The 20,649-nt window shown below is 34.8% G+C and overlaps 1 protein-coding gene across 1 annotated transcript in view; it reads left to right on the top strand.

Annotated features, from left to right (window-relative positions):
- The first annotated feature begins 6,425 nt into the window (after window positions 1-6,425).
- Window positions 6,426-20,649, top strand: part of CD36 (CD36 molecule) — a 49,996-nt gene continuing 35,772 nt past the window's right edge. The window contains exons 1-3 of the mRNA XM_032484127.1: window positions 6,426-6,487; window positions 16,819-16,910; window positions 17,405-17,612. Coding sequence (XP_032340018.1) covers window positions 17,493-17,612 — 120 coding nt within the window. The 5' untranslated portion in view covers window positions 6,426-6,487; window positions 16,819-16,910; window positions 17,405-17,492. The remainder of the gene's footprint in view (window positions 6,488-16,818; window positions 16,911-17,404; window positions 17,613-20,649) is intronic.

The following is a 20,649-nucleotide window of genomic DNA, read 5'->3' as shown; positions in this document are numbered from 1 at the left end:
CTGTGTATGAAAGAGGCTCATTTTCAATCTTAAAATATAAGACCGAGGGGCAGGCATCTAGTTTAGCATTCATCTAGGGGCGTGCTGGGATACTTTCTGGGGACAAACACTGGTGGGCACCATCTTCAGACTCTTCCTCTGCCTTGTTCCGGCAGGTGGTGCCACGTCTACCTCCCACCCCGACCGCCCATGGACACCATGCTTGTGCTTCCCCTCTGCCTCACTCCAGCCAGCAGATGCCAAGTTCACACTCTCCCTCTGCAGTGCAACAGAGAACAAGTATCTCTCCGAGGGCAGTTTTTCCATGAATTTGGTGATTCAGATTTTGTATCAGGTGCCCTGATTTTGGAGGCTGCTTCTCAGGGGATACATACCCCTTGATTGCCTGGCTCTAGAGGTCATGGGGCTTGTGTTCCTGAGTCTGCTGGGACTGAAACTTAAGACTGACAGCTCTTAGTAGACTACCACCCCCAGGACACTGCATGGACAAAAGACTGAAACACCCCCAATCTTTATATGAAAGAGGCCTATTTTCTTTTGCTGGAGTTTTGGCCTGAGTGGCAGACACCAGGATTGGTGCACATCTAGAGGCCTACACAGATACTCTCAGGTTGGTGAATGTCAGTTCATTTTCCTCCCTCTGCCTGGCTACAGCTCACTTGTCTCTTCAGTAAAGCACTTTTTAACTTGTCCAGAGCCCTGATCTTTCCAAGTGGGGCACCTCCAGAGCACCTGGTTTGGTGACCAAAAGAGATTACAAGTGTGGTCCCAGCACAGTATACATTTGTATACTTTCAAAGCTGTAGCCTGAGGTCTGGCTTCCAATCAGCCTGAATCTAGGTGCTCAATGAACTCCTCTTATTTGGTACACTGACAGGTCCTTGCAAACTCACAACTACTTTGAGCTATTAAAAATAAAGTAGGCTGCTTGGACAGTCACAGAAGTGTGAGAGAAAACCAAGAGCTGAGGCACAGATGAGCGATACGCTTCGTCTCCTATACTGCACCAGCCCTTTCAGAGCGGGAAAGGTGGCTCTTTCATCTGCTGCATATAAACCAACACAGAGAGCTAGGAAAAATCAAGAAATAAAAGAGTACAAACCAAAGAACACGACTAAGTATCAGAAAAAAATTAGTGAAGAGAAGATAAGTAATTTACCTGATAAAGAGTTCAAAGTATGGTCATAAGGATGATCACCAAACTCAGAAAAGTTAATGAACACACTGAGAACTTGAACACAGATAGAAAATGTATGAAAGTATTAAAGTCACAGTGCTGAAGAATACAACAACTGAACTGAAAAATACACTAGAGGCGTTCAACATCAGAGCAGATGAAGCAGAAGAAAGGATCAATGAAGTCAAAGACAGAGCAGTGGGTCTCACCCAATTAGAATACCAAAAAGAAAAAAAGAACGAAAAAATTGAAGATAGTTTAAGGGACTTATGGACAACATCAAGTGGACTAACATTTGCATTACAGTGGTCCCTGAAGTAGAAGAGAGAGAGAAAGGGGCAGAGAAATTATCTGAAGGAACAGTGTCTGAAAACTTCCCTAACTCGAGAAGGGAAACAGACATCCAGACCCAGAAGCACAGAAACTTCCAAATAAAATGATCCCAAAGAGACCTACTCCAAGATACACTATAATTAAAATATCAAAAGACAAGGAGAGAATTTTAAAAGCAGCAAGAGAGAAAAAAAATTGTTACATAAAACCGAACTCCCATAAGACCATCAGCAGAAACTTCCCAGGCTTGAAGACAGAGGCATTATATATTCAAAGTGCTAAATGGAAAACAAAGAAAAAAAAGTCTACACAACAATACTCTATCTTGCAAAGTCTGAATTCAGAATTGAAAGAGAGGGAAAAGTTTCTAGAAGACCTGAAGCTAAAGTAATAAAATACCGATAAACTGGCCATACAAGTTAAAAGGACTTATTAAGATGAAAAAAGTGTTCTAATTAGTAACAAGAAACATATGAGAATATAAACTTGACTGGTAAAGCTAAATATTTAGTAAAGCTAGTATGAAGGTTAAATGTCAAAGGTAGTAAAAATAAACGTAACTACAATAATTACTTAAGAGATATACAAAATAGAACCATGTAAATTTGACATCAAAAACATAAAACCTGAGGGGGAGATTAAAAATGTAGAGCTTTAGAATGTGCTCAAACTTGGCAGTTATTGACATAAAATAGATGTTGTTGTTTGTGTTACTCATTAGCTTTTATATGTATGTGATACTATTCTTTTATGAAAAGATCATAGGAACCACACACAAAAGAAACCTGTAATAGATGCACAAAAGATATAAGGGTATCTAAGCATATCACAAAAAAAATGCTATGAAACCTAAAAGGAAGAGAATCAGAATTAGGTTTATTTATTTATTTATTCATTCATTCATTATTCACGTTTTCTTTTATTGAATTATTTATTTTTTATTTAATGGAGGTACTGGGGATTGAACCCAGGACCTCATGCATGCTAAGTATGCGCTCTACCACTGAGCTATACCCTTCCCCCAAGTAAGAGAATGAGAACAGAAGCAAAGAGAGGAACTACAAAACTTGCTGAATGACAACTTACAATATGGTATTAAGTACATATCTATCAACAATTATTTTAAATATAAATCGACTAGATTCTCCAATCAAAAGACAGAGACTGGCAGAATTGATTTTCTTTAAGATGCATCTACCTGCTGCCAACAAAAGACTTCACTTCAGATGTAAGAAGGTATACAGATTGAAAGTTAAAGGATACAAAAATATATTTCATGCAAATTAAAACCTAAAGAAAGCTGGGGTAGCTATACTTGTATCAGACAAAATATACTTTAAAAAAGGCTGTAATAAGAGACAAATGAGAGCATTGCATAATGATAAAGTGGCCAATCTAATAAAAAGATGTAACATTTGTAAATATTTATGCACCCAACACAGGAGCACCTCAATATAGAAAGCAAATATTAACAGACCTAAAGGGAGAAATAGTCAGATATACAATACCTGTAGGAGACTTTAATACCCCAGTGACATCAATAAATAGATCATCCAGACTGAAAATTAGTAATAAAACTTTGGCCTTAAGTTAGGCCAGATGGACTTTAAAAAGAGATATGTATGTATGTATGTATGTATATATGTACACACACACACACACACAGAACACGTCATTTAAAAGGAACAGAATACACATTCTTCTCAAATGTAGCACATGGATCCCCAGGAGAGATCATATGTTAAACAACAAAACAGATTTAATCAGTTTACAAAGACTAAAATCATGTCAAGTATCTTTTCTGACCACAATGGTATGAAACTAGAAATCAGTTTCAAGAAGAAAACTGGAAAATTCACAAATATGTGCAGATTCAAGAACATGCTACTGAACAACCAATGGGTCAGAAAGGAAATCAAAAGAGAAATCAAAGAAATATCTTGAGACAAATGAGAATGTAAATACAAAACACCAAAACTTATTGGATGCATCCAAAGCACTTTTAAGAGAGTGCACAGTGATAAATTCCCACCTCAAGAAAGAAGAAAACTCTCAAATGACTTATATTCACACTTCAACATTCAAAGAATGGATATGCCGATCCTTCTCAAATTCTTTCAAAAAGCAGAAAAGGGGAACACCCCCAAACTCATTTTATGAGGCCAGGATTACCACTAAACAAGGAAGCCACAAGAAAAGAAAATCACAGGCCAATATCCCTGATGAACACAGATGCAAAAATCCTCAACAAAATATTAGCAAACCAAATTCCACAAGAAACTAAAAGAATGATACATCATGATCAAGTGGAATTAAGAGCCTTGTAAAAAGTACTCAAATTAATTTCCTTGTGGAAAAAGCTGAAAGTCTTTTATTACCACACTGTAGTGTTATAACCTGCATTTGAATTATTTACCATATGTACAAGCTAATAAGTTAGCCTAAACTGTTCCTGGATGTTGGCAGACGAGACATGTATGATACTCCTGAGACAGAGACAACAGACTGTGTTACAGCACGGTAAAATGCATGTGTATTAGCCGAATAGCTGTTGGCCTCCATGGACCTCAAGTCTCACAGGGGAAGACGCAGCAAGGCCAAAAGGATGCTGTTAATTTAGTAGGTCTGTACTGCAACTCAGGTAGACAAGGTTTCAGGAATTCACCACTTTGAGAACAAGCAGTGAGCTAGGCCTTTTCCTGTTTGTGGGCAGGACTCAGACACTACATCATTCCTCCAGGTTCACCACTGCAAACATAAGCCCAAGAAGTGGCCCATGTAAGGAGCAGCCAGGTCTTCCTTCTTGGCAAACCAAGCAAGATATAGAGGAAAACAGACGCCCAACGACAACTGTTTCTTTCAGGTGTACACCACGCTGAGCAGCAAGTGATAGGTTGTTTTTCTTCATTCTTTTTGGCTACATGATAAAAAGTTTGGAAAACTTGCATTTAACGACATTGAACAGACTTCTGGCAAGGCTTTTCAGAGATCTTAATGTGCAATGAATCTCCAAGAAGAAAAAAATTACGGCTCAGTGTTTCTCAAAGTTTTATGACCACGAATTCTTCTTTCTTAAGTACTTATGAATACAAACTGCATTTTCCAAAAGTAGTTAGCTTTTGCTATTTTGCTTGCTTCTCATAAGTTATCTCCTGGTCTTTTAAGAAAAATCACCATAATACACTTAATCTGTGCATGAATATAAAGTGTCAGGCCAGAAAGAGGTACATAAAATATGCTCAATATTTGAAATAGTTGTTTTCCCTATTCTGTGGCTTTCCATGACATGCTAACCTTAAATCATCTGATCATGGCAGTAACTGCACTATTTTAATAACTTTTTGAACCATGTGACACATTGCTGGACTACATAGCTACCATTTTTAAATGAATGCTAAACATTTATTTAATTCCCTGATGTGACTTTCTGAATTTTGTCTCTAACATGAGAATTCTTATTAGTAACTTTATCTTCCTTTATATTCAGTATATCCTTATTCTGTGGCAAACTCTATTCACCATCTTATAATATTTAATCAATCAAGACATTCAGGAGACATCAATCTGTTAATGCCATGGAAATTTTGCTCACAAAAAGAAATTAAAGAGTGTTGTTAGCTGTGGCAGACAGTGGGGGCCCCAAATATTTTGTCCACTCCCCTGCATCTCTCAGGCCTCTATAATTAGGAGGAGTTATGCAATAAACCCTCCCTGATTGTCCATGGATGGAAGTCCCAGGCAATACTTCCTCAGAAGCATTGAAGAGCTTTCAGGTTATCACCCGCTGCTACACCTGACAACATGCAGATGAGACGGTGGGCTCCCATCAGCCTGACACCCGGGGTGTCCCTGTGGAGCACAGCCCCACCAGCTAACAAGTCTGAGGCAGGTGGTATGAGAGATAAATCAACTGTGATTATGTTAAGCTATACTATAATGGAGATTTTGTTAAGCTATACTATAATCTTAAAACCAAAACCAATTTTGAATAATGAAAGATCCTCCCAAAGCCAGAAGTTCTGAAAATTGGCTTTGAAGCCACCAACAGCCTATATACTACCTGTGTTAATAAATTTGGAAACCTTGAAGATCCTTGTATTTGAGAATTAAGATATCCTGAAGCAATGTTTACTAAATCGTGTGCCTTAAAATACTAATTCTGGGATATAATAATAGATACTTTATGGGTAAAGCTGATCGTTTAGGGCAATACTTGGGAAATAATGCGAACTAAATAGTCCTGTTGGAGAGTGACTAAATATAAAGGTGATGTATGTTCCAAGACACCAATATTCCTTTAATCCAATTTTCTAAACATAACCACGGACTATGGTTTCTTCCATTAAATACTAGGCAAAGTCACTTACAGAATTCTAATTTGGGAAAGCCAACATGGAGAAATGTTTAGTACTTCTTTTCAACAGGGCTGCTAAGTGACAGAAAGGGCACAATCTAAGGAAGATAAAAAAGATATACGTTGCCTCAAAAAAGAGGCATCTTTACTCCTAAAAAAAGAGTCTGGATGGAAGTAAGTGAGGACAACACTGAATGTCAGCTGACAGCAGTCAGATGCTCCAAATGCAGACAGATTATTCGGGTGGGTGCCTAAAGCAGCTGAACCTTAACTTCTCAGTCATGACGAAAACTTCCCTTTACATAGAAAATTTTGAAGCAGATGAACAAAGGCATGTACAAGGAGCACATATGTGCACACGCATACACATCTGTGTGTGCGCACATATATGTATGTGTATATAGATAAGGACATAAAAATGACTTTCTCCCCCTCTCCTTAGAGAGTTCAGTCAGCTCTGCAAACAGTTCATGTAAACATTAGCTCTGCCAACACTTTCAGAAGGCCAATGAAATTTACATGTTGATCTGGCCCAGCCCACATGAGAACTATCCACAGATAAAGCTCTCTCTTCAATCTGTCTTTTACACACAGCTCCTACCAGGGCTTCTATAAAAATAAGGGTAAGTTTATTTTACTTCTTTACTGCAGTAGGTTTACTTTCATCCTGAGCTTTGATTTATTAGACTACATGGCTAAAGTCTAACCTTTAATGACCCTGATATTCTGCACTTTATCTTTAATGATGTTCTTTAAACTTTTTTTTAAAGATGGTATTGGAAACCTTCACTTTAATCTCTCAAGCTTTCACTGGTATTACCATATACTGTTATGTCCTGTGCAATTAATATTCTCTTTTTAAACTTGTGCACACATATACTTATTTTTATTCCTTTATGTGAAGACCCTCCTCACCACATAAAACAGAACCTACCCTTGGTTTAATACTTCTACACATGAACAAGGCAGCAAAGAAGAAAATAAATGTTTACTTATGCGTGTGTGTATATACACACAGACAAAATTATGTATGTTATACATGTGCACAAATGTGTGTATAAATCTTCATGGTTAGTTAACCCCAAAGATTAAAGTGATAAAACAAATTTCACCTTTTGGGTTTATACTGGTAACCAATGTTTTGAGATACTTTATACCGTATATGTGCTGTGTATGTGTTACAGATCTTTAGAACAAATTTTGTTTAATCTCCAAATAATTCTGATAATTGCCACTTACAGAATATGTTCATTGTTCATGCCTTGTTTATCGTATTTAGATATTTTCTTTTCTAATGTCAAGTTATTGTTAATTGTTATTCAATGTTACAAATATCTTGAAAAGAATATGTAAAGACAGGTATTGATCAAGAAATCATATATATAAATATTGTTTTCTTTCAGAAGCGAGTATAGGCCCTTCAGTCAGTCTATCTGAGTTCTAATCTTGTTTTGGCACATACTGGCTATGTGACCTCAATCAGTTGTCTAAAGATCATAGTAAGGTGGTGCAATAGGTCAACGAGATAACATATGTGAAACACTTATTTCCACAACTGGCAGACAGTAAGCCCCCAATATATGTTAACTCTGTTACTGGATCATCATCATCATTTGAGGATCTTTATTTACACATACGATCTAGAATTCTACTCAAAGAAAATGCATCCAGATTTACATTTTAAAATTTTACACTTTACATTTTAAAATGTAAATCTACCATATGACTTGAGCTTCAGCTTGAGGCTACAGGTAGACTCTGTAGTTATTCTTTGGACAAGAAAGGGAATCAGGAGTATCAAGACTCTGTGTTGCCAACACACAGATCCTACTATTAATAAAGCTGTGATCAGAACTTGGGCTATGTGATTCCTCTTCTAGAACATTATGCATCCATTATCTGCCTCTCAAATATGCTGCAACAGTTTTATCACTCAACTTACTTTGCTCTTCCTCTTTTACTGCACAAGTGTTCAATTTCACAAATCAGCTTATCTAGAAATACTGTTACAGAAGACTCCTGAAATCACACAAATGCTAAAAGAAGGCTTACTTACTGTTTTTCATATTCTTAGAGAAAGCCAGTCAAAGCATGACACAGAACTTAAAAGGAATTACTGTGAAAGCTAATGGCATAAAAATTGAAAACCTGAGTAATTTGAAATTACGATAAGAATAAATTTTAAAATAGTAAAAAATGTTTAAAAATTACCAAATGTCAGAACACTGGCTATTTCCTTACTAGTTAATAAGGAAGAAACAAACCCACAGGAAAAATAGAGTTGAACAAAGATACTGTAACATATTTTTAAAAAATGTGCCAATATACTTAAAAAAAACAGTTTAAAGTTCACTCAATTAAATATTTACCAAGAAAATAAGTACTTGTTAACAACTTAAAGTTCAGATAAACCAGTGTGAGTGACGTATGGAGATACAAATTTTCACTGTTGGGTACACCGATCTACAAACAGAAATTAGGCAAAATTACCTACCAAAAAACAAGTAAGTATTTTTAACTCAGAAATTTCACTTTCTGCCATTTACTAGTATCCCAACACAGTAAACAAAACATGTACATGAATTTTTAGAATCGATTTTATAAGATCAAAGAACTAGAAAAAACTTTTAAAGTTCCATTAAATATGAGACTATTTAAATTTAAAAGACAATGCTACATTTATCATGCAGTATTTTTCAATAATGGAAGAAGAAGAGTTAACACTTTCCATGATATGAGAATATCTCCAAGGCACCTAATATTAAAAGAGGCAAGTTGCAGAAAGTGTAATTTGGTGTACATATTAGTCTGTATGCATACATATGTAAGTTTAACATTTACAAAATTTCGGGGTATGGGGGGAGTGGTCGGGACACACCTAACATCGTTTACTTCTGAGGAACAGAGTTCGTGATCGAAAGAGAATTCACATTTTATACCTTTCTGTAACTTTCAATATTTTTTACTTGTCCATGTTACTTTAATAAATTCTCTAACCTAAAAACTTGCTTAATAGTCACCTGTCACCATAGCAATTATTTATTAAATAAATACTGTATGTCAGGCTCTGCACTAAGTCCTTCATTTTACCACTCCTGATCTTTACAACAACTCTGAGAGGGAGCTATTTCCACTACAACTAAGAGAGGCGAAGCGGTTAGTGACAAGTCACACACTGTAGGAAGGGATGAATCCAAATTCCAACTTAGGTGCACTCACTCCCATTCAGACGCTCTTCATCTCAAAGCACCGCCTACCTGTGGTATGAACATGCAGTGTAATAACCTCTCATTTCGGCTCACTCTCATTCCTTTCCAAATACTATCGTGCATCTCATCATCGTGTGTGTGTCCACTCATTCAGCTGATTACCAGCTATGAGCCTGTTCTGGGGACTCAGCAGTGAACTGAACAGACAAGCGTCTCCCTCCTCACGGGGCCAACATTCTAGCAGATGAAGAGACACGACAAACGTATGCCAGCTGGCGCTGTGTACCTGCAGTCACCAGATGGAAGGGAGGGAAGGGGCAGAGCCCGATCGAAGGGGAAGCACCTTGAGTGCCTCGTAATCAAGTGTTGCACACAACTCGCCTCACTTAGTTCTTATGATTCTCTTATTTAGTTTTCTCCACCTTTTAACTAAGAAAATGAGAGTAAGTAGTCATTTGACTCCGAATCTGCAGTCAGTATATCTAATGCCTGGTAACATCAGGATTCACTTATGTCTGTCTGACTCCAAATCCATGTGGTCCTTTCAGAAGAAAAGAGTTCCCAAGAACTGAGCCTAAGCTGCCTTTACTGATAATTTTATCTTTCATTCTGCTAAATGGGTCTAGTGCTACGGTGGATTTACACGAGGCCGGTATACCCTCAAATAAAACATATCCCTTCAAAATCCTGCACGCACATAATCTTTTCAAATAGAAAACCCCAACATTATTTAGAAATAGGTATAGCATTTTCCTGCCTTACTGTTCAAGGTTAATATTTTTGCTCAATGTATAAATACATAGTTGCAGATTTTACTTAGTTCTCCATTTTTCTGGGTCCTGTGTGCTAAGAAACGGTTGTCTATGGGATTGAACACTTAACAGCGGCTTCTGGGAATTTGCTTCTCTGGACTGCTCATGAGGGTGGGACATTTTCCTCTTCAGAGACAGAGGATTTGGATGACATTAGGCTACTGATTAAATAGTGATCCAAGTAAGTTAATTGTCAACTTATGCATCTATTTTGCATGTATTTTTTCCTGAAATATCTTTCTCTAACTGTTTATAATTTTATTGTAATTTAACTAGCCTTTCAATACATTTAAGATATGCTGTTTAAAATAAGTCCTATCTGAACTCCTGTGTTGATGAGCTATTTCTGAACTGTCAGACTGGAAGGTGTGTGTATGTATATGTATTTGTGAGAATTAAGGCTGAGAAGAACATGTATCAAAGCAGCTTAAATACAATCAATATTGTTAAAAGGCTATTAAATTAGCCTTTATCCTACCTTTTCACTAATACAGCAAAGATAAAAGTTCACAGTTACAAGGGAATCATCATTTTAAATTCCCTGAAATCTAAGTTATTCTTTTTAAATGAAAAGCATAAATTAAAATGAGATTATGAAAGGCAATTTCTACTTTACCCTAATTAAGTGGTCTGATGTTTGAAAAAAAAATCCCAATATACCTAAAAATTGTTATTACTTATTATTAATTTAAAATAAATGTGTCAGTAAAAATATCCTGGAAGAAGACAGCAATGCTCGAGGAAAAAGAGTGCTTTGAATTCCTTTCCAGTTGTACTGCAGTGCTAGCAAATGAAAGGGTTCAACAAATGTCCAGAAGAGACAGCACAAGCAATGAAATGAGAGCTGGTTTAAATCTGACCTAATGAACTAAATATATTTCTATACTGTTACTGTTAACTTGCTGTATTTCAAGGTTGACTTAGAGGCATTTACTCAGCTGGTCTGTCTGACAGATGATAGTTTAACCCACTGAATATTTCAATTTTGCCTGTATGATTCTGGGAATTTTTTCATAATAACATATTTTTAATATTGAGGGTCTTTATTTTCCCCTCCCAAAGATAAGGACCTTTCATTTGGTTAGATCTTAAAATAGTGAGTTTCTTTTAAAGTAACATAAGAATATATTTTTTTCTATTAAAAAGTCATCCTGAATAGTATTTCTATCTAAATGTTATTTAATAGTTATTTTTTTATCTGAATAAATCTAAGAGAAATTTAATCTTTTGGTTTTCATAGAAGGATTTTGCTGTGATCATAAAACTTTTAAAAAACAGAAAGTGATAAATAGTGAAGAACTTCTGGTTAGAACAATAGACTATTTCCCTTTTTAAAGTCTGTTTATCATCCTTGTTGACAGCCTCCAATTGTTTTCGCAATTATTAGGTTCAACACAGTTTAGATTAATGCTGTATAGAAAAACACATTTCGTTTAAACTTCAGTTTTTCAAGCTAAATCATGCAGGAAAGTGAGACTCTGATGATTCTCTCATCTGCACTTTCCACCCCAGAGTTTATTATCTGGAATAATGACTGTGTAGTTAAACAGAGTATATTAAGAGGCCACTCAGCAAGTCAGTTCCTTCTGTCTCTCTGCCTCTGATACACTTGTATGGGAAGATGGCTCCACCCTCAAAGAAAGAAAGAAAAATATGTCTTAGATGTGATGGGCTTCACTCACCAGAACAACAACAAAAATAGACCCTTAAAAGCCACATCTGTAGTAGGATGTATGTTAGTTTCTTCCTTTTTTTAGTTCCTCTTGCAACAAACCATTCACTGGGATCTGACAATTTTTTTAAGCATATTTAAACTTACACACTTTGTGTAATGAGGATTTCAGTGTAGGGTTTTTCTGGAGAATACCATTTGGTCCTACTAAGAATTGCCTGTTCAAATGTTGGAGCACTTGATTGAAAAATCCTTCTTAGCCTTTTTAAAGGTAAGTCATAATGACTTTGTTTAAATACAAAGATTTCTCTCACAAGTGATAGGAAATTAGGTTTGTATTGTTTTCCAAGTTATGAAGCTTCCTACCTTCTATGTTTAAAAAGTATTAAAACCCTGTCTAATAGTCAATGACATTTCACTTCTTGATGTTTAAAATCTTACGTTTATCTGTAAACATTTGTTAATATTTTAAATGATTTACAATACAATTTGATTACTGCAAAACTTCCACTGTCTACTTAGGCCATTTATACATGATTTTTAATTTAAGTTATAAAAGGAAATAAATGTAAGTAAAAATCAGTATAATGGGATTAGTTCTTATGAAAGTCTTGCCACTCTTATGCCAAAATGCTTTTTAATATGCAACTGTTAACTACTTATTACTCTACAAAGTCAGTAGTTTGCTTACTTTTGTCTGAATTGCACAATTTTGGGTGAACCTGACTGTCTACAGAGTTAAATGCAATGTGTATTTTAGATATGTCCTTAAGTGCCTTTTTAAATGAAGAAAGATACTGTAATCGCTATTGGAAATGGTACATTATATTAATTTTAGATAATGATTTTAGACTTAAATAAGTCTGCATAAAATTATATAAAATTTAGTAGCAGAATAAAAATGAATCAAGGTTACTTAAGGAAGCGTATTATAACTATCAGCAAATTATTTTCTTGAGTGATGATACCAAGTTTAAATAACGATAAATCATTCTGGGGAAATTAAATGTTTTAGTTTTATTATAGTAAGTGAATCCATACATAACTGTAAATGACATAAACTCTTTAGAGTATCTCAGTTTCTGGAATTATCAAGTTACATTTTGAAAGATATTTTAAAAAATCTTTGCATGTACTTTTCAGTCCTTTGCTATGTAGTTTTAAATTAGTAAAAACAAAATTGATTCTAATATTGGTTCAAAAATAATCAAAATATACATTTTTTAAACTGTTGTTTCATAGAGAATCCAGTGTTCCACTGGATTTTATGATAGGACAAAAATACATATAATTTTTTTGTTTAGCATTATTAGACCAGAACAATAAACCAAATACTTGGTAAACCTGGGAGGAATCTATTAATTACAGTCAGAGAGGTACTTGGACAGTATAGTGAAAATTTTGGAATTCATCTTGGAAGTATAGTTGCTACCCTTACCTTTTATGAAAATGTTTGGCCAAGTTTACTCAAACATATTTGAATCCTGTGGATTTTTTCTTTCTGAAGAAACTGATTCTGTAACTATTTTCTGATTTAAGCACAAGGTGTTTTAATTCACTAGCCCAAGCCATGACTGAAATTTTCAAGAAGCACTGTTCTAAGCAAGAAACTGCTTTTCTCTTGCACGATATTCTAAGTTCCTGTATCCATAAGAATAAATCCTCTCATCAGATTTTATTGTAATCTAAGTGTTGTGCAAATAATCATTTCTGTTTATGTAAACAACATACGTTTATTAGATTTTTAAAAAATAACTGGCCAATATGCAATAATATTTTACTGTTATAGCTGTTCATAATAATGTCTTAACATTTTAAATAAAAATCTGTTATGAGAGGAATTTTTATTATCTCATTTAATTTTATTTGACACTGGCAATCTTATAAGATATATAATATACCCACCTACAGAAATAATCATAAAGACTTAATATTAAGACCCACGTAAATTATTTGACTTCACAGCAAGTATCGTAACTCATAACTCATGCAAATAGTATACTATCTTAATATTTATAATAAAACTTGAGGTTGGAAAAAAAGGTAATAGCATTTCTGTGTCTGACTCAAGAATGGATCTAGATAATCTTATTTAAACCAATAAGACTCTAAGAGAATCACTGAAAATCTATAGTAATCTCTGTAATCAAGTACTCCAAAAAGTACTCCAAAAGATGTGCTTGTTTCGAGAAGGAATCCTTAGTATAACATATAAGTCCAATGTACTTGTTTTAATTTTGTAAGATCACCACCAAAACAAGTTTTAAGCTGTAATAATTGGAAAGCATAATTTAGTCAAGCATATTGTTGTATATTACAGATGTCTATAAATGTTTTTCTACCATATTTTTACCTCCATTTATTCTGATAGGATGGAAATGCACACATAAATTAAGAAGATTATGGTAACTTCAATAAGAAAAGTTGATGGAGATCTCCTAATGTAGTTATTTAAACATTTTCCACAGAGCCCTTGGGTTCTGTGGTGAGACTCAAAAACCAAGTAAGGTGGGACTGAAAGGAGAAAGAAAGGGCCACAGTTTCTGCCCTCTTTGGTTACAGTAAAATCTGATGAGAGGATTTATTCTTATGGATACAGGAACTTATTGTACAAGAATGTAATCCTGTCACCTGAAACTGTTGTGAAGTTTCACAGCTCACATCCAAGGGAATTTTACTTCTGGGCCATGTCTTTTCCAGGTGGAGTTTCCCAGGGAACACAGCTTCATCCACACATGGGAATAATTAGATTCTCTGGGATCTTTCTCTGATTTTCTGACCTACTTATTGGAGATACTTCTTGTAGCTCAGTCTCAGTTCCTCCCCTCAGGTTTCCAACAGAGTGGAAAGGCATAATGCTCATAAATTCATTCTAGAACAACTCCACTAATATGACAGCAAAAAAAAGAAACAGAAAAGATACTATTTCTTCTTTCAAAGACAGCCCACATGTAAATGTACTCATGAATTCTACAAAAGGCACAGTATTTAAGTTCTATAAACTGATAGGATACAGCTGATCTTCCTATACTCAAGAAAGGTATGTGATTAGTGATATAAAATGCCTTTTAAATTTTTTCTTAAGTCCCAATAATTAGTTTTCATTTCTATTCTTGTGAGTATTTTTGTTTTCTAAATTTAAGCATTTTAAGTAAGCAGCAAATTATTACAGATATCAATGTCCTGTCTATTTCTTATCAAGAAATAATAAAGACTGAAATACAATCTAAAATTAGCAGTAAAATAATTTTTTATATAAGGAACTCCATTATCAAAAAAAACTGTGTTCAAACAGATTTTTTAATAGCTAAATTTTAGAGAAGAGTGGGAATAAAATACACTTATTTCTGAAGATAAACATAGGCAGAAAAGCTGTTGAGTAGAAATTGCTGAAAAATCTGAACTTTCCTCCGATGTACTCAGTGTATGTCCTACATAATGTATTTGTCCCTCCTTAGCTTCAGGTGAATAAAGCTACTACTGACCCTTGAACAAAACAGGTTTGAACTTCATGGGTACACTTTTACAAAAAAATTTTTTTCAATATATAGTACAGTACTGCCTGAACCACGATGTGTAGTTGTTTGAATCCACAGATACAGAACTACAGATGAGGAGAGCTGGCTGTATAGTTACATGTGGATTTTCCATGTGTGCAGGGTCCGTGCCCGTAACCGCTCTGTGGTGTTCAAGGGTCAATTATATTTGTAATTTTGTAGTATGAAGCATAGGTTAAAATAAGATTATGATAGCAATACTTAAATTCCTCATGGTGACAAGAAGCTGAAGCAGAATGAAAGAACCCAAGTACAGCAAGTCCCTCACATCCACAGGTGTTGGGGGATGCCTTCCACGACCCTCAGCAGATGCTAAAATCACAGATAACACCAACCCTAAGTAGTCCCCTCCATATCCACGATTTTCCTTCTGAATTTTCAGTCACCTTTGATTGACTGCAGTTGACCTTGGGTAAGTGAAACCACAGAAAGCAAAGCTGCTGATAAAGGAGGACTACACTCATGTGAAACATCTTATTTAGTCTCAAAGAAAAAAAATGGAAACTTACATCAAGGTAACAAAAGTGAGTCAGTCAGTTGAAAATTTGAAAAAGTAGGTAAGCTCAATCTCTCCCTCTCAAAAACATCAGTGTATGTATGAAGTACTGTTAGAATGATACTTGTATCTATGCTTCTACATCATCTAGATCAGTGTAAGACCAGTAACTGTCTAACCACACAATTCAACAGAATAAATTACTAACACTTCTGTTTTCTGATTAACTTGATTCAATAGCAGTGGGCTATGTTAAAACTCAAGGGAAAGAGTTTAGGTGCAAAGCAGATACGAGCCTAGGCAGTACCCAGGTCTGCCTAAACTTAACATCTCTGGGCAGAGGGTCCCTGGCAGTCATAATAATGAGTACTCAGATTTAGAAAGGGAGGCACTGGAGAACGTGCTGTCCCCTGGCCTTCCAATGGACTTTCTTGAGACTTTGCCCCCCTTGCAGAAACTCTTTCCTATAGTCCATGGGGCTGCTTGAATAAAGGAGAATGACTCTGGGAAAAGTCAGATTCACAACTAGGTGATGACACAGAATCTACAAAGGGGAAAATACACACATATATATCCCTTTTAGCAAAATTTAGCAACATTTAGCAATCCCGTTTTAAAAAATGCTGTTGCAACCAATAAAGCTCAAATGGATATGTTTTCAAATATTAGAATACTAAATTCTTAACTTTGTTACAACAGGATATCCTCATTCCACTAAGAGTTCTCTTGTAATCTTTATGAAATAATCATATATTACATAAAGATACCAAAGATAAGACTGACTAGGTGAAGTACATACACTGACACAACCTAGCTGTATTTACAGAATTGGCACAGGTTAGTTTCCCATGACACAATGAACAATATTGCACTTGAGTATGTTTAAAAATACATATTTAAGACCAGTAAGAAACCAATACTTATCACAGAAACTAGGCATCCTCTGCATGATATATTTTCATCCAATTTTTTTCACCTTTAGACTACCCAACAGTCAGTTATTAAAAATTATACGGAAAATAAATTACTCTGCTTTAAAATATTTCAATGTTTTAAACACCATTTATAAGAAAAAATTAGGCATGAACTGAATATTCTTGAAAATGGAATTTTCTTCTAATAGTTATTATAATTCTGATTATATTAGAGTATTCTAATATTAATTTTCTAATAGTGCATTTTCCCTGTTTACTCTTGCTTTTTAACAGGTAGCTTACAAATGACTAGAAAAACTGATTCCTTCTGAGACATCAGGTCATTTCCCGTGAAATCCAGATTTTGCTGTCTATTTGTGAAAAAGGTATAATAAAGAAAACACCTGTCCCCATACTTGCTCAGCATTTAGAAAGAAAAGACATCAGTCCACCCACATTCAGTCTGCAGAAGAACTCCAGGCAGGGTGCAGATGGATGTGTTTGAGTATAGTAGCCAAACTGATGGTGAAGATGCCAGTAAATGTCCCAGGCTGAAGAAACGTAAACGGAAGGTGAGAGTACAGTAAGCATGTTCTCCTTAGATAAGATTTCAGTGTGTTAATCATACATAGGAAGAAAATTTTAAAGAGGAGAATTTTGAAGAAATGCTCTATGTTACAATATTTATTATTTCTACCACTACTAGGTAGTTCAAAGCCAGAGAAGGAAGTCCTACAAAGTTTCGTAAAACAAGCAAAAAAAAAAAAAAGCATTTGTTTATTTAAAAATGGTAAAATGGTCTGTTTCAGTTGCATGTTTTCCTTGTACTTTGATCTTTTTGTACTGATATTTAAACTTCTGTTTCATGATCTAATGACAGAATCAACCTCTTGGAAATCACCTTAAAAGGACCTGAGAGTTTGAAAGAAGCCGGTATTGAACCTTAATTTCTTCCCTGAACAAGAAAAATGGTCTGTGACCGAAACTGTGGGCTCATCGCTGGCGCTGTCATCGGTGCAGTCCTGGCTGTGTTTGGAGGTATTCTAATGCCAGTTGGAGACCTGCTCATTGAGAAGACAATTAAAAAGGTACAAGCAGCATTGAGAATATTTCTTGTCATTGTGATTCATTCCATCCTGTATTCCCCTTTTGCCTTTTTACGGATTGCACTGAATCTATAGGTTGCCTTGGGGAGTATGGTCACTTTAATAATATTGATTCTTCCAATCCAAGAACATAGTATATTTTTCCATCTGTTAGTGTCATCTTCAATTTCTTTCATCAGCATCTTACAGTTTTCCAAGTACAGATCTTTTACCTCCTTAGACAGATCTATTTCTAGGTACTTTACTCTTTTTGATGTAATGGTAAATGGTATTGTTTCCTTAATTTCCCTTTCTGACAGTTCATTGCTAGTGTATAGAAATGCAACTGATTTATGTATATTGATTTCATATCCTACAATGTTACTGAATTCAGTGATGAACTCAAGTAGTTTTCTGGTGTCGTACTTAGGATTTTCTATGTATAGTATCAGGTCATCTGCAAACAGTGATAGTTTACTTCTTCCTTTCCAATCTGGATTCCTTTTTTTTTTTTTTTTTTAATCTGATTGCTGTGGCAGGACTTCCAAAACTATGTTGAGTAACACTGACCAGAATGTGCATCCTTGTCTGATTCCTTATCTCAGAGGAAATGCTTTCAGCTTTTCAACACTGAGTATGATGTTCACAGAGATTTGCCATGTATGCCTTTATTATGTTGAAGTATGTTTCCTCTATGCCCACTTTCTGGAGAGTTTTTTATCATAAATAGATGTTGAATTTTCTCAAAAGATTTTCCTGCATCTATAAAGATGGTCGTATGGTTTTTACTCTGCAGTATGTTAATGTGGTGTAGCACATGGATTGAATTGCAGATATTGAAAAACTCCTTCCATGCCTGGAATAAATCCCACTTAATCATGGTTTACAAACCATTTAGTGTATTGTTGGATATGGTTTGCCTTTGTCAAGAATTTTTTTCATGTATGTTCATCAGTGATACTGGCCTTTAATTTTATTTTCTTGTAATTATCTTTGTCTGATTTTGGTATCAGGTGTGATGCTGGCCTTATAAAATGAGTTTGGAAGTGTTTCTTCCTCTGCAATTTTTTGGAATAGTTTCAGAAGGATAGGTGTCAACTCTTCTCCAAATGTTTAGAATTCACCTGTAAAGCCATCTGGTCTTTGACTTTTGTTTGTTGGAAGGTTTTAATTACTGATTCAATTTCATTACTGGTAACTGGTCTGTTCATATGTTCTTTTTCTTCCTTGTTCAATCTTGGGAGAATGTATCTTTCTACAGATTTGTCCATTTTGTCTAGGTTGTCCATTTTATTGGCACACAGTTGTTAGTAGTAATCACTTGTGATCCTTTCTATTTCTGTGGTGTTGATTTTAACTTCTTTTCATTTCTGATTTTATTGATGTGGGCCCTCTCCCCTTTCCTATTGATGAATCTGGCTAAAGGTTTATCAATTTTATTTATCTTTTCCAAGAACCACTTTTTAGTTTCATTGATCTTTTCTGCTGTTAGTCTCTATTTCACTTATTTCTGTTCTTATCTTTCCAATTTATCTCCTTCTACTAACTTTGGGGGTTTTTTTGTGCCTCTTTCTCTAGTACCTTTAGGTTTAAGGTTAGGTTGTTTAACTGAGATTTTTCTTAGGTCTTGAGGTAAACTAGTATCATGATTAACTTCCCTACTAGAACTGATTTTGTTAAATCCCATAGGTTTTGAATTTTCATATTCATTTGTCTCTAGGTAATTTTCTATTTCTTCAGTGATCCACTGGTTGTTTAGCAGCATATTGGTTAGCCGCCACACTTTTTTTTTTTTTTTTTTTGGCAGTTTTTTCCTTGCAATTATTTCTAATCTCAAAGCAATGTGGTAAGAAGCTTAATGATTTCAATTTTCTTAAATTCACCAAGGCTTGTTTTGGGATCTATCCTGAAGAATGTTCCAGGCGCACTTGAAAAGAAAATGTATTCTGCTGCTTTCAGAGAGAATGCTCCATATATAACAATTAAATCCATCTGGCCTAATGTGTCCTTTAAGGCCAGTGTTTCCTTACCGATTTTCTGTCAGGATGATCTGTCCACTGACATGACCACGGTAAAGTCCACTACTATTACTGTGTTACTGTTGATTTCTTCTATGTCTGTTAATATTTGCCCTTTGTGTTTAGGTGCTCCTATGTTGGGTTCATATATATTTACAAGCGTTATATCTTCTTGCATTGATCATTTGATCATTATGGAGTATCCTTCTTTGTCCTTGTAGCATCTTTAACGTCTGTTTTGTCTGATATAAGTATTGTTATTCTGGCTTTCTTTTGATTTCCGTTTACTTGGAATACCTTTTTCAATCCCCTCACTTTCTGTCTGTGTGTCTTTAGATCTGAAATGAGTCTCTTGTAGACAGCATATATAAGGCCTATTTTTTATATCCAATTTGTCACTCTGTGTCTCTTGGTTGGAGCATTTAGTCCATTTACATTTAAGGTCATTATTGACATGTATCTCCTTATTGCCATTTTGTTCATTGTTTTGGATTTGTTTTTGTAATCCTTTTTTCCCCTTCTTTTGTTTTCTTCCCTTGTGATTTTATGACAATCTTTAGTGGTATGGTTTTATTACTTTTCCTTTTTGGTGTTTATACCTATTTTAGATTTTTGGTTTGTGGTTATCATAAGGTTTTTGTATAGCAGTCTCTCTCTCTCCCCCCTCCCCCACATATATATATTTATATGATTTATATATATATATGATTCTTTTAAGTTATTCATCTCAATTCCAAATGCATTTTTAAGAAACTTACATTTGTACTCTCCTCTCCTCCCGATTACTGTTTTTGATATCGTATTTTACATCTAAATATTTTCTGTATCCCTAAACTGTTCACTATTAATTACTTTTAATTATGACCAAAAACTATGTTGATACACTTTCTGAATGAGAAATAAGTGTATTTTGTGAGGGTACATTTACAAAAGTTGTTTACTATGGTTAATACTGAGAAAATAAAATCATACTTTATATATATGTTAAACATAACTTTATTTAATATTGACACAAATATTTG

This window comes from Camelus ferus, chromosome 7 (assembly GCF_009834535.1).
Source record: "Camelus ferus isolate YT-003-E chromosome 7, BCGSAC_Cfer_1.0, whole genome shotgun sequence".
Taxonomy (NCBI): domain Eukaryota; kingdom Metazoa; phylum Chordata; class Mammalia; order Artiodactyla; family Camelidae; genus Camelus; species Camelus ferus.
This window is presented reverse-complemented; position numbering and strand designations above follow the sequence as displayed.